The sequence below is a fragment of the Ciona robusta genome, chromosome 3 (assembly GCF_009617815.1).
Source record: "Ciona robusta chromosome 3, ASM961781v2".
Classification (NCBI taxonomy): domain Eukaryota; kingdom Metazoa; phylum Chordata; class Ascidiacea; order Phlebobranchia; family Cionidae; genus Ciona; species Ciona robusta.
In genome coordinates, this window is record NC_143237.1 from 2,159,209 (window position 1) to 2,172,094 (window position 12,886).

Genomic DNA, 12,886 nt, shown 5'->3' on the forward strand with positions numbered 1-12,886 from the left:
CATATACCTGAACATACAACGCTGCTTAGTAGTATATTGTTATCAAATTTAAAAACTTTACATGCTTTTTCAGTTCACGCTAGCTTAATTAATACAAGCTTTACTGAGGAGATAGCCACTTAGGCTAATAGAATTAAAGTAGATAGTTGTATTATAAGTATGAGAGCTATCTTCTGGTGTTTGTTTTGTGATCTTTAAATTATCATATTTTTATTGATCCTTTAAAAAGACCACAAGACAAATACCAAACAAAGATCTTTTTCACACTTATATTCATACGCCGTACGGCAACACCATACATAGATAGTTGAGTGAATGTAAGTTTTTAAAGGTTTCCGCAAAACCCATCATGTGCCATCTTATCAAAGGAGGAGAAATCCATGGAAAGGTTAAATTAGAATAAAGCATGATGTTTGCTGTGCTGGTGGTACATGATTAATGTTGCAATGCAAATCAAATAATTGCAATTAATTCTTAGTCCAGTAGCTTAGTAAAATTCTTAACAGCAATTAATTTATTGATTGGGTGAAATAATTAAATTATTGACTTTTTTTAACTATGTGATGTGACAAGCACATATTTGCTTAACAGCTTCTTGTGTTTAAATAATTTGGTGATGGTGTTCTGTAACAACAGTTTTTAATACATCTTTGTACAATGTATTATAAAATTATTATAAACTATTTTTATTTAAATGATTCACTTTCAATGGCTACAACAGCTTAACATTTTATGTATAGCCTAATCATTGGGTACTTTTTAACCCTTGGCCCACAATTCTAACAGTGTTTATTACTTTCATTCTTATTTTGAAAGTAAAATCATTTTGATTCTAACCTTAAAAAAGTGTATGAAATGTAGTTTGCCGAATTGTGTCGTTAATGCTGTTAATTTACGACGGTCAAACTATATGCGGAATGTTGGGTACTTTTTGAAACTGGGTGACATGAGACATTATATATGTTTTAACACCTAAGTTTTATATGTGTTTATATAAACAAGCATACCTGTAATATATTACATTCACCACATTATTCAAGATTTCCTATGCTTGTTAACTTTTGAGTGCAACTGTATTTTAATAAGATCACCCCAACTTTACTAAAAAATAAAAAACATTACCCCTATAGATTAAACTCAATCAGTTAAATAGTATTTGTCTAACCATATAACCCCTCACACAGCTTACACCAGCGTGAATACCAGATCCCAAGCACTTCCTCACTACCTAAAGTAGCAAGTGTGGGCGAGGGATTGAATGCAATGGACCCAAGCACTTTACCTCCATGCCAGAGGATGGGAATCATGGCAGCTTTCAGTAACTTTGATGCATTTAAACTGTGAGTACTTGGTGGAACATTTATATCAAGATAAATCGCTTTATTTAAACAGCTTATATATAAATCTTATTGTGGTCCATGAGTAAAGTAATAACATACACTTACAAAACATGACATACATTTTTGTTCCTTAAAAGGTAATTAAGATCATACCATTTAAATCAGCAGCAAAACGGCAGTCGTTTAAAACATTATTGAATATAAATAACCAACTACCCCCCCCCGCAGACACTTCTCATCCATCATGAAATGCTTCCACAACGCGAGCCCTCCTGATTCGCCCATCTTCTTCGATCGTTCAAACTCGACCACGGCCATGATGTCATCATGCGTGGGAAGCTTTGGATCCTCAGCCAGCCTCGTTACTTCGGTGAGCTCAAAAGATGAGGACTCCACATCCTTATGCAGTGTCAGTGATGAACCCATTCATATATTAAACGTTGCAATCTCCACCAGCCATAGAACGGATGATGATACGCTAAATAATCAATTCCATGAATTCGTGAAAGAACATAAGGTGAGATATTAAATAGTTATTACTAGCTGGTAAAATGTTGAGAAATTTTAAAATATAAGCTGTTATAAGGATAACATCCAAATTTAGGTTGCGGATAATAGGTAGAGGATATTAGTGGATACTATCTGGTAAAATATTGGGTACATATATATATAAGAACAGTTTTAAGGTTAATTCTATATATATATATTAAAGCTGTTTAAACTTAAAAATGAAGGAGCTGCTTTAAGAGTAACGTTCAAAATAACAATAACACTACTAATTACATTTTTAAAGCTTTAAACGTATATGCTTATAAACCTGCACAGATTTTTTTACCACGTCAAGTCTTTACTCTTTTGTTCATTAAGTGCAACTTGTATTAATATATCACTGTTAGTTTGTTTAGTTTAAATACATTATTATGATAATGTTAATACTTTAGGTTGAATTGTTTGAAACTGGATTACGAAGAATTACGTTCCTTGTTCATGAGAGGAAAGAAGTTCCAAAGTATTTCACATACCGTGCGCGTGATTATGTAAGTAACAACCTCAGCAATGTATTTGTTTTATTTCTTATGGGCTTGCCCATTACCAGTATTTAATAATTTTTTCGTTCCATTGGGATTTTATTACAAACATATTAACAACCCATATATATATATATGACACAGTTGTTTTTATATTTGAATTTTCCGGTTTAAAACAATGCTTAAACTCAATGGTCACTAATGGGTTGTAGCACCATGGTTGTCAAGATAATGGGCCTCCTCCGGCCTAAATCTCAGGGTTCTGGGGTAGTGGTTCAACTCTGGCCTAAATCTAAGACGCTGTATGTCTTCACTCACATAGAAAACTTATGATCTCAAACCTTTATTTTCCTTTTCTTCAGTTTGATGAGGATCGTATTTATCGTCACTTGGAGCCAGCTCTTGCGTTCCAGCTTGAGTTGAACCGGATGCGCAACTTCCATTTGAAAGCAATCCCCACCAACAACCATCGTCTCCATCTTTATCTCGGATCAGCTAAGGTGGAGGAGGGAGCCGAAGTCATGGATCATCGATTCTTCGTCCGAGCGATTATCCGGCATTCCGATCTCGTTACAAAGGTCATTATGATGTCAGATTTAACATATTATTGTATTTATTTCTTAAAAACGATAGCGAAGATAATATTATTCAAATAACAAAAAAAGTTAAGTTCATAAAATTAATTCAAGTGCTTTAAAAGTTTTATATTGAACATATATGTATATTCTTTTTTATTTGTTATAAATAATAAGGCATGAATAGTCTATATAAATTATAATTTTATCTATATACAACATAACACTGTAGCGAATAAGGGACTGTTGTCTATAACTTTATTAATGCTCCACTCTTGATAAATAGGTACAGATATATTGTCGATAACATAAATAAACAATAGCCAAATTCCAAGAACATCTAAAGAAGAGCCAAGTCAGCCAGATTTATTGTTTATTCTATAAATAGGAAGCATCATTTGAATTCTTACACAACGAGGCTGAGAGATTATTACTTGAAGCCATGGATGAATTAGAAGTTGCTTTCTCAGCTTCAGAGAATACAAGGATAGATTGTAATCATATCTTCATGAACTTTGTCCCGTGAGTTTAAACTTTGTGATAATTTTGAATTACCTACAGTTATGTGATATATTTGAATTACCTACAATTTTGAGGTATTCTTAAACCAGCTACATTTCTGCAATTGTCTTGCATTATTCTATTAATCAAGTTGTTCAACAAACCAGTTCAATTAACTGCAAAACATTGCTATACTCTATATTACACATCTATATATTCTGTCTTTATTTGAAATATTTTATAATCCTCACTACCAAAATTGAAGAGATAAATAAAGTTAATATTTTTATATCAATATGTACGGAAAACCATATTATTAATTAATCCACGTATGTGTCGCACAGGAATGTAATGATTGACCCTGTGCGTGTTGAGGAATCTATAAGGTCCATGGTTCTTCGATATGGAAGTCGATTATGGAAGTTAAGAGTTCTTCAAGCTGAAATTAAAGTCAATATCAGGTTAATTAAGCTCCATTATTATATATCAGTGTTTTAGATTGTGTTACATAGTATTAAATCCAATTGGTTAAAGTTAAACTATTAACTATACATTATCTGTCATGTTGCTAATTGTTTCATGGACAGATGTTCTTCGTTAGTTTTTATTGCAATCACTGTTAGAATATATTCCTAACGTAGGAGTGTCCTACTTATTCTTAGATCTTGTTACATATTGTTTCCATGTTTGTATGATGTTGCCATGTTCTATAATATTTTTTATTTGTATAATGTTTTTATGTTATTATAACATTTCCATTTTTTTATAATATTTTCATGTTTGCGTGATTCTTTTGGGTTTGTATAATATTTATGTGTTTTATAATGTTTCTATGTTTCTATCACCACAGATTAAAGGACGATGGCGAACCTCAACCTTTCCGAATCTTCCTAACAAAAGAGTCAGGTTATTACCTCGATATCAGTCTTTATAAGGAAGTCACCAACCCTGTCACTGGACAAGTATGTTGTGTTATATCATCTTTATAAAATCTACAATTAGTTTGAATTGTAGGTTGGGTTAAGGTGGTTCATGTTTTTTCTTTTTTTCTTACTTTTCAGTAAAAAACAAAGAAATTTACGAAACAGGAATTTTCAATGCCAAGAGCAAGTGATCTTTAAAAAATCTAATAAAAACACATGTTTACTTACAGCTAACACAATTATTATTATGGCAAGCCTAACAAATTGTATAAATTTACATTACTGTAATATGCATGATGTTAAAACCAGATGATTTAACCACCCTATCTGTTTATTATAATTAGATGTGGTCGGTATAATATGATGACAGTAGTATAAGTATATCTTCCCCCCAGACAATGTTCCAAGCATACAACATCAACAAGCCTGGCCCTCTACACTCCATGCTTACAAGCACACCGTATGTGACCAAGGATTTACTGCAAGCCAAGAGGTTCAAGGCACAAGAGATGGGGACGACTTATGTTTATGATTTCCCGGAGATGATAAGACAAGCATTGAAAGATATGTGGACGACACTTGAAAGTGAAGATCCTGATGTAAAATCTCCAGAGAACCCAGTATGTTGTTGTTGTTTCTTTCATGAAGTTTCATAAAAGTGATAGTGTGTATACAATATTTCCATTATAATACAACAGTCGGTCAGATCCCATTTTTAAGACGTGTGTTCTATGGCTTCAAGCCCTTAAATTACTAATATATTGCATTGAATGTAACTTGCCTTATCCTGTGGCTGTAAAAACGACAGTCGTTATAACACAGGTGTTCTGTTTCATACACCTTGTTCCAGCATATGAGTTACCACTAACGACTAACCTCTACTTTCAAAAGTTGAAAGATATAAAAAAAACTTGTATTAATAATAATATATTCCATTAAAAGGTATCAGCTGATGAACTTGTATTAGATGGTCAAGGACAACTTGTGAACATTAACAGACAACCTGGTGAAAATGAGGTGAATTTAATTATAAAACTGTTTTACCTGTTCATTATTTCATGCACATATTAATAAAACATCATATTCTTGTGTGCTGATATTTTTCCTGCCCAATATTTGTTTCATTTTATCTATCCAATTTTTTTTGTAAAATTAATATATTAGAGGAAAATGTTCACACTGGATAATCAAAATGTTGTTTACATGCTAATTCATGGAATGTGGCTCAGTGGTTAAGCGAATGCATTGTAAAGGAGTTCAAAATGCTTAACAGTTATACTGATATTCAGGTATGTCTTTGGGCAAGACTAGTCTTAGTGGAAATTGCTTCAACCCAGTAGTGACCAATAAATTGTAGCACCCTGGGTGTCAGAGTAATGGGCCAACTCTGGCCTAAATCACAAATCCCATGGCGTGCCACACTGTAGGACCTCACCTCGCCCACATAGAATACCCATTACATACCAATAAATTATCCTTGTGTTAATAGATTGGTATGGTGTCATGGAGATTAACATTGTACACCCCTGAGTATAAAGATGGTAGACAAGTTATCTGCATTGCTAATGACATCACTTGTAATATTGGTTCGTTTGGACCGGAGGAAGATCTTCTTTATCAACGAGCATCGGAACTTGCAAGGATGGAGGTATTGTGTGTTGTATCTTGTTCTATTGTGTGTTGTTGTATCGTGTGTTGTACGTTGTTGTATTGTGTGTTGTATGTTGTTGTATTGTGTGTTGTATGTTGTTGTATTGTGTGTTGTATACTGTTGTATTTTGTGTTGTTGTATTGTTTGTTGTACGTTGTTGTTTTGTGTGTTGTATGTTGTTGTATTGTATGTTGCTGTATTGTGTGTTGTTGTGTGCTGGTGTCAGCAGTAGGTAATGGAGGGGTGAGAAGGGCAGTTCCCCACCCAAATAAAAAACAAATTTATGTTTTTTTACACTCTTTACATCTACATCTGTGGCCAAGATAACAACAAAAAGGGTTTGGACCTAGATAGTGGTATCCATACCATTTTTGTATAAACTGTCCAACCCGAATAAGGCCTGCCAATAGGCCAACAAAACATTGAATTGTTTTTTGTTTATACCCTCGGAGCTAATAATCCTATGATGTACAATTTATTATCGCAATATTCTTCAATCAGGGAATCCCTCGTATCTACCTGTCAGCGAACAGTGGAGCAAGGATCGGGTTGGCTGAGGAAGTTCGTCATCTCTTCCGTGTTGCATGGAATGATCCCGAGGATGAACAGAAGGGAGTCAAGTATCTTTATCTTACTCCTCATGATTATAAAAAGGTGGGGGATATGTAACAAATTTAAATTAAAATATTCACCAAAATAACTGTAAAAAGAAACGACTTTTGATAAATGCATGTATGATGGCGTTATAATAACTCTTAAATTTTCAGTCACAGAGTTACATAGGCTGTAACTCTTAAATAAGAATGAGGTGTATGAAACAGAACAGCGGTTCATCTGGTATAAAACATAGTATACCTCCAACGTTTCGTCTGCCATCCGGCAACACTTCATTAGAAAATGTTTATATATCTGTGTGTATTAATTACAACAACCTAATGTTTCCAGTTAAGTGCGAGCAACTCAGTGATTGCGCAACACATAGAAGAGGGCGGAGAATCTAGGTATAAGGTGTGTGATGTCATCGGGAAAGATGAAGCGCTTGGATCTCGATGTCTTAGATGGAGCGGAACCATTGCTGGGGAAACATCACGTGCATATGATGAGGTAGGTTTCATATGATCATGAATATGATCAGGACAGAGTCCATCTATATCAAAATATGTATGACTTTTAAACATGGTGTGGAAATGTATTTTACTTGCCGATTTTTAACGATTGTATGAATGGCACACAAAAATATTTGTCTTGGCCTCGAGATCTCATATATTCTACAGACTCGCCAACAGTTATTATATTATACAGTAACATGAGTATTGGCTCAATATGTAAAAGCCAGATGTAAATCCCCTTAAGCTGTTTAGTAGTTTAGTTTAAATGAGATACAGATAATGAAAAAGGCACTGCACTCTGTGTTTTGCAGTTTCTTTTTTAATGTTTTTTTAGTTACGCTGCAATAATTGCTAATAAGTTATGTTTAAAAATGGAAATTAAATTGTATCCCCCTAAATGCAACAATAACCAATACACAGATTGTCACAATATCCCTGGTCACATGTAGAGCAGTTGGTATTGGAGCTTACTTGGTAAGGTTGGGTCAACGTGTTATACAAGTAGATAACTCATACATCATACTTACTGGTCATCAAGCATTAAACAAGGTACTGTGTGTGTTTGTAATGCAATGTTTTTTATGGCATTACTCACTTAATTACAAATATTAAAGCAATATACCTAACTCCTGTGTATAAGGGTTTATACAGTGTGATTTCTAAAACCTTTATGATCATAACATACTGTTAATCTTATTTGCAGAAAAGCATTTTTAAGAACACATTTTACATTTCGTAAAAACTTACTTTATTTTAATTTTGACCTATTTTGTAATAAGCGTAAAATAGTGCAGTTGCAACGTGGTTGTTATTCATTATATTATATATTTTTTTATAAACTTTAAAATTTTTACATAACTGTTGGGGTTATTGTGGGGTGATGGGCAAACTCAGTTTGAATTCTTTGACCTCCCTCATATGTAGAATAACATGTAATATACCCAACACAGGTGCTGGGACGGGAGGTTTATAACTCCAACAACCAGCTTGGTGGTATACAGATCATGCATAACAATGGTGTAAGCCATGCAACAGTATCATGGGATTATGAAGGGATGGTGGTGATGTTGAAGTGGTTGTCTTATATACCTTCAACACGAAACTCACCACTTCCTATCATCGTGCCTAAGGATCCAATCGACCGCGAAATCTCGTTTAAACCGACCAGAACCAGTTATGATCCAAGATGGATGCTCGCTGGTTGTAACGATGCAGGTAAGTTTTTATTGATGCTGGAAAAAGTTTTTTCCATCTAAAACATACTTAAAACATAATTATGAGAAGTTATATATAATACTTGGAATTGTTATTAAAATTACTAATTTTTCTTTTAAGCTGATAGAAAAGAACATGTTTTTTTTTAACTGAAACATACCTTTTATAAATTAAATATATTACATTCAATGTTGTTAAAATTACACATGAAGCTTATATTTAAGTTCCTAGTATATATGAGTGAGGTCTTTGCATGGGACTTAAAATTTGGGCCACAGTTACCTTATTACCCTGACACCCAGTATCCCTGGATTACAATGCAAGCATTTAACCAATGAGTCGGACTTCATTAAAGTATATACTTAAACTCAATTTGAAACCGATTACAGACACTGACACTTGGCGAAGTGGATTCTTTGATCGAGGTTCATTCGATGAAATACTTTCCGGTTGGGCAAACACGGTGATCGTCGGTCGCGCTCGACTGGGTGGGGTACCGGTGGGTGTGGTTGCCGTGGAAACGAGGTCAATAGCCGTCGATGTACCGGCTGATCCCGCTGATATTGAAAGTGAGGAGAAGACACTACATAGAGCAGGACAGGTGAGAATGTTATTGGGTTGTTGTGTGCTGGAATTGTAGGTCTATAAATGGTTATAATATAAGCCTATTGTTGAGAGGAAAAGTAAGTAAAACTTAAATTCGCACATGGAACCAGGAAGCACAAGTTGTGTTTTATTATAACATCATAACACACACCAAATGGGATTGTCAACTTTAAATTTCCACTTTTAATTTTGACATGAAATTATAATTTGTAACAATTTGTTTTCAAGTAACATTAAACCTATTGTGTGACCAATATTTACCAGAAATAATGCTTATATTCACACTTACCATCATACATCACATACAGGTATGGTATCCTGACTCAGCTTTCAAAACAGCGCAAGCAATTCTTGACTTTGATCGTGAGGGGCTTCCTCTTATTATGTTTGCAAACTGGAGAGGATTTTCTGGTGGAATGAAAGGTGTGTTGGATAATACGTTGAATATATATAATGTACATTAGCTATACATGATCACTTGTATGGTATTGTATAATGGCATTATTCAATGGAATATTTTACCACAACACTGCCTTTTGTCTAATTCCAATATGGCAAATCCCGTGACCAAAAGCTACTGAGTTCAAGGCTTAATGCTGCTACTATTGCCCTTAGCTTGAGCAAAGCACTTGATGTAAAACAAATAAAAGCACACCCCCAAAGTTACATACAAGGTAACTCAAAACTAGGCATGAGGTGTATGAAACAGAACACCCATATCATAACGCCTGACGATATGTATTAACAGGCTCAATGAAACCCCCTTTAATTTCCAGATATGTATGATGAAGTATTGAAGTTTGGTTCCTACATAGTTGATGCGTTACGTAAATATCATCAACCAGTGATCGTTTATATTCCACCTTATGCTGAGTTAAGGGGCGGGGCGTGGGTGGTGGTCGATCCAACCATTAATTCTACGTAAGTAATATAAAAACACTCATACACCTCAGGTTTTCGTTTTGTTTAAATATTGTTCATTTTGATAGGCATAATGTGGATAAAAAGAAATCTTATATTTTAAAGTTATAATTTAGGAAATCAATGCAAATTTGCTAATGTGGTGTATACATAAAATCATGTACTTTGCCTAAATTTTGTGCAAAAAATTATCATATGCCAAACATATGTACATATTGGTATATATTATGGATGTTATTATAATCACAAATTGTTAAACTTTCTATTTCTAACCAGCCACATGGAGTTATATGCTGATGCTGAGGCCAGAGGTGGTGTACTGGAACCTGAAGCTACTGTGGAAATTAAATATCGACGAAAAGAAATTATCAAAACAATGAAAAGATGTGATCGACAGTTTGCTGCTTTATCTCAGGAGCTTGGTTGGTTTATTATTATGATAATTTGCAGTTTTTGTTTTATAGGAATTACAAATTTATATCATTTTTTGCTTATTCAAAAATAAGTTTTTTTTAAGGATATTTGAGAATAAATGTTTTAGGTGTATTTCTTTTGTAATTTAGAAAGATTTATTTTGTATCTGAGAATTAATATTTCAGTTGTTTGCATAATTGTTTACTCCTGACTTAATGGAGTTTGAAAAAACAATGGTTTTATGTTCTCAATATTATTTGTAGGAGATAATTTTTTGGGGTAAAAAATTCTCCAAAATTATTTTTTTCAAGAATGCATACCCATGTGTTGATATTATTAATAATACAAAGATTGCGTTAATAGTTTATTCATTCGGCAGAAAACCGATCACTAACCGTGAAGGAAAAGAAAGAAATTGAAGCAAAACTAAAAGAGCGAGAATTATACCTTGAACCAGTGTACCACCAGGTGGCAGTAAAGTTTGCTGACTTACACGACACACCTGGCGGAATGTTGGCCAAGGGATGTATTTCGGTGGGTGATGGTTCATTGTTTTGTGTCTGTGTGTTTAATATGTTGTATTGCCGTCTGTATCAAATGAAACACATTTGGGTCAAACAATTGCCATTCTATTTTGGGTTTTTGTATCCTTTACTTTTAGTTTATTGTTTGTTTTTTTATTTTTGCGGAGATTGTTTTTCAACACTGCAGTTAACACCGCTTTAAATTAACATTTGTTGTTTTTTTTATATATTATTTCATAGTGTGGCACTTCAATTACCAACAGGCAGCTTTGACATTCACCTCACTTCCCAACATCCAACCTATCTTCGCCAACTATTTTTTATCTGAAAGAAAATTTACCAATAAATGAGCAAAATGGAAAGAAGCTTTACCGAACTTCTGCAAATTTATATTTGTCTCTTTTTTCTAATTTTACAGTCATTTTAAAAGAGCTTTAACCCAATATTGAATGTAAATTGATCCTTTTTATACACAGGGTATCCTCGAATGGAAGACCTCACGTACTTACTTATACTGGAAGTTAAGACGACTTATTCTACAAGATGATGTTAAAAGTCGATGCCACGGCGCGAATCGTGATCTTACTAATGCTCAGATAGATGTGATGTTACGCAGATGGTTTGTGGAGGATCAAGGAACTGTAAAAGTAAGTTTAATTTCAATGTTTGATGGCAAACAGTATAACTTTTTATTCTATATTGGTGAGGTTCTATAGCAGAGCTTATCTGTTTAATAGAAAATGCAGACCGATGTGTAGCAGCTAGAATTTTTTTAATTATTGTAAGACTGGGGGGTGTTTTGTTTACGTATAACTATTGTGTTTATTGTTTATGTAAGATTATAATGTCAGTGTAATGACTAATATTATGCCCCTATTCATAATATTATGTTCTTACTTCCTATTCATAATGTTGTAACACCACAGGCACATCTATGGGATGACAACAAAGCAGTTGTAGCTTGGTTGTCGGAACAATTATCCTCATCTAAGGGGAGAAGTGAAGGAAGTTCATTGTTGGAGGAAAATATTAAACTTCTTCAACGAGACTCAGTTTCCCACCAGGTGGTTTATTACGGCATTTTTTTTGTTATTGTTGTTAAGTTAGTTATCACGAAAGAATATTTGACCTTTTTGTCGCTTCGGTCACAAAGATCAAACATTTTTACAAAATCAATTACGGCAAGCAAAGGTAGCACGACAGTGGTTGTAAACTGCTAATGAATAAAACAAACGTACAGAACTTATTTACAATAACAAAACAACAGTTGTTATAACATGCTCATGGATAAAACAAATTGCGAACTTATTCATAAACAACCAGACATTTATATTTGATGATATTAATGTCAGTATTATATGTTTTTACATTTTTTCCACCTCCAGATTCGAATCTTGTCACAAAACAGTCCAGAAGTTGCAATGCACTCCGTGGTACAACTTGCCCACCAGATGTCACCAGAGCAGCGACAGGAAGTTATAAAAGTCTTAGAATCGCTGGAGAGTTAATACTATGCATACGTGGCAGATGCCTAAATACAATGGGTTTGGTACGAAGCAAGTTTTCTAATTACTTTTTGATTTTCTCGTTTCGAACTATTTCCTATCAAGTTACACATGACCGAACATGGGTCATGTGACTTACCCACTGTGATGTCAGAAGTGGCATACAGCTGCGATGACGACATTAATTCTTGTGCACTAAATTTCAAGTGCGCTTTAAATAACTAAGCCTTAATTAATAATATGCAAGTTGTTAGCAATCTCATCAAAATAAAAGTTCGTATTAGTCACTTACCACGTAACTATCTAATTAAATGTGTTACACTTATTCTAATTTTATTTTGTTGTGTAAGAATAAAACTATCAAATCATGATTAGTTTTTTTGCAGTAACAGCTTGCATGGTAACCAGAGTATAAGACTCAAGATCTTAATACCAGTTTAGAGTTTCTAGTTTTGAAATACTGATCAATAGTTTTCACACCAAGCTTTGATTGAACCTTCTCTATTCTACATAATTGGGTTTCTGTAGTGTGTTGTCCTATGGTACATGACATTTAGGCCAAAGTTGTGGGTGC

At 33.8% G+C, this 12,886-nt stretch overlaps 1 protein-coding gene across 4 annotated transcripts in view; it reads left to right on the forward strand.

Moving 5' to 3' along the window:
- LOC149737614 (acetyl-CoA carboxylase-like) overlaps positions 1-12,683 on the forward strand; it is a 34,253-nt gene extending 21,570 nt beyond the window's left edge. For 3 of the 4 annotated variants that reach the window (XM_089873813.1, XM_089873811.1, XM_089873814.1), the window contains 23 exons: positions 332-388; positions 1,185-1,340; positions 1,569-1,857; positions 2,282-2,377; positions 2,731-2,946; positions 3,332-3,465; positions 3,789-3,905; positions 4,295-4,406; positions 4,763-4,987; positions 5,310-5,384; positions 5,857-6,015; positions 6,520-6,672; positions 6,964-7,122; positions 7,548-7,676; positions 8,078-8,342; positions 8,732-8,943; positions 9,257-9,371; positions 9,725-9,869; positions 10,146-10,291; positions 10,663-10,817; positions 11,284-11,454; positions 11,734-11,871; positions 12,193-12,683. In XM_089873813.1, coding sequence (XP_089729939.1) covers positions 332-388; positions 1,185-1,340; positions 1,569-1,857; positions 2,282-2,377; positions 2,731-2,946; positions 3,332-3,465; positions 3,789-3,905; positions 4,295-4,406; positions 4,763-4,987; positions 5,310-5,384; positions 5,857-6,015; positions 6,520-6,672; positions 6,964-7,122; positions 7,548-7,676; positions 8,078-8,342; positions 8,732-8,943; positions 9,257-9,371; positions 9,725-9,869; positions 10,146-10,291; positions 10,663-10,817; positions 11,284-11,454; positions 11,734-11,871; positions 12,193-12,315 — 3,547 coding nt within the window. In that variant the 3' untranslated portion in view covers positions 12,316-12,683. The remainder of the gene's footprint in view (positions 1-331; positions 389-1,184; positions 1,341-1,568; positions 1,858-2,281; positions 2,378-2,730; positions 2,947-3,331; positions 3,466-3,788; positions 3,906-4,294; positions 4,407-4,762; positions 4,988-5,309; positions 5,385-5,856; positions 6,016-6,519; positions 6,673-6,963; positions 7,123-7,547; positions 7,677-8,077; positions 8,343-8,731; positions 8,944-9,256; positions 9,372-9,724; positions 9,870-10,145; positions 10,292-10,662; positions 10,818-11,283; positions 11,455-11,733; positions 11,872-12,192) is intronic. The other variant, XM_089873812.1, reaches the window with a different exon arrangement.
- The last annotated feature ends 203 nt before the right edge of the window (positions 12,684-12,886 follow it).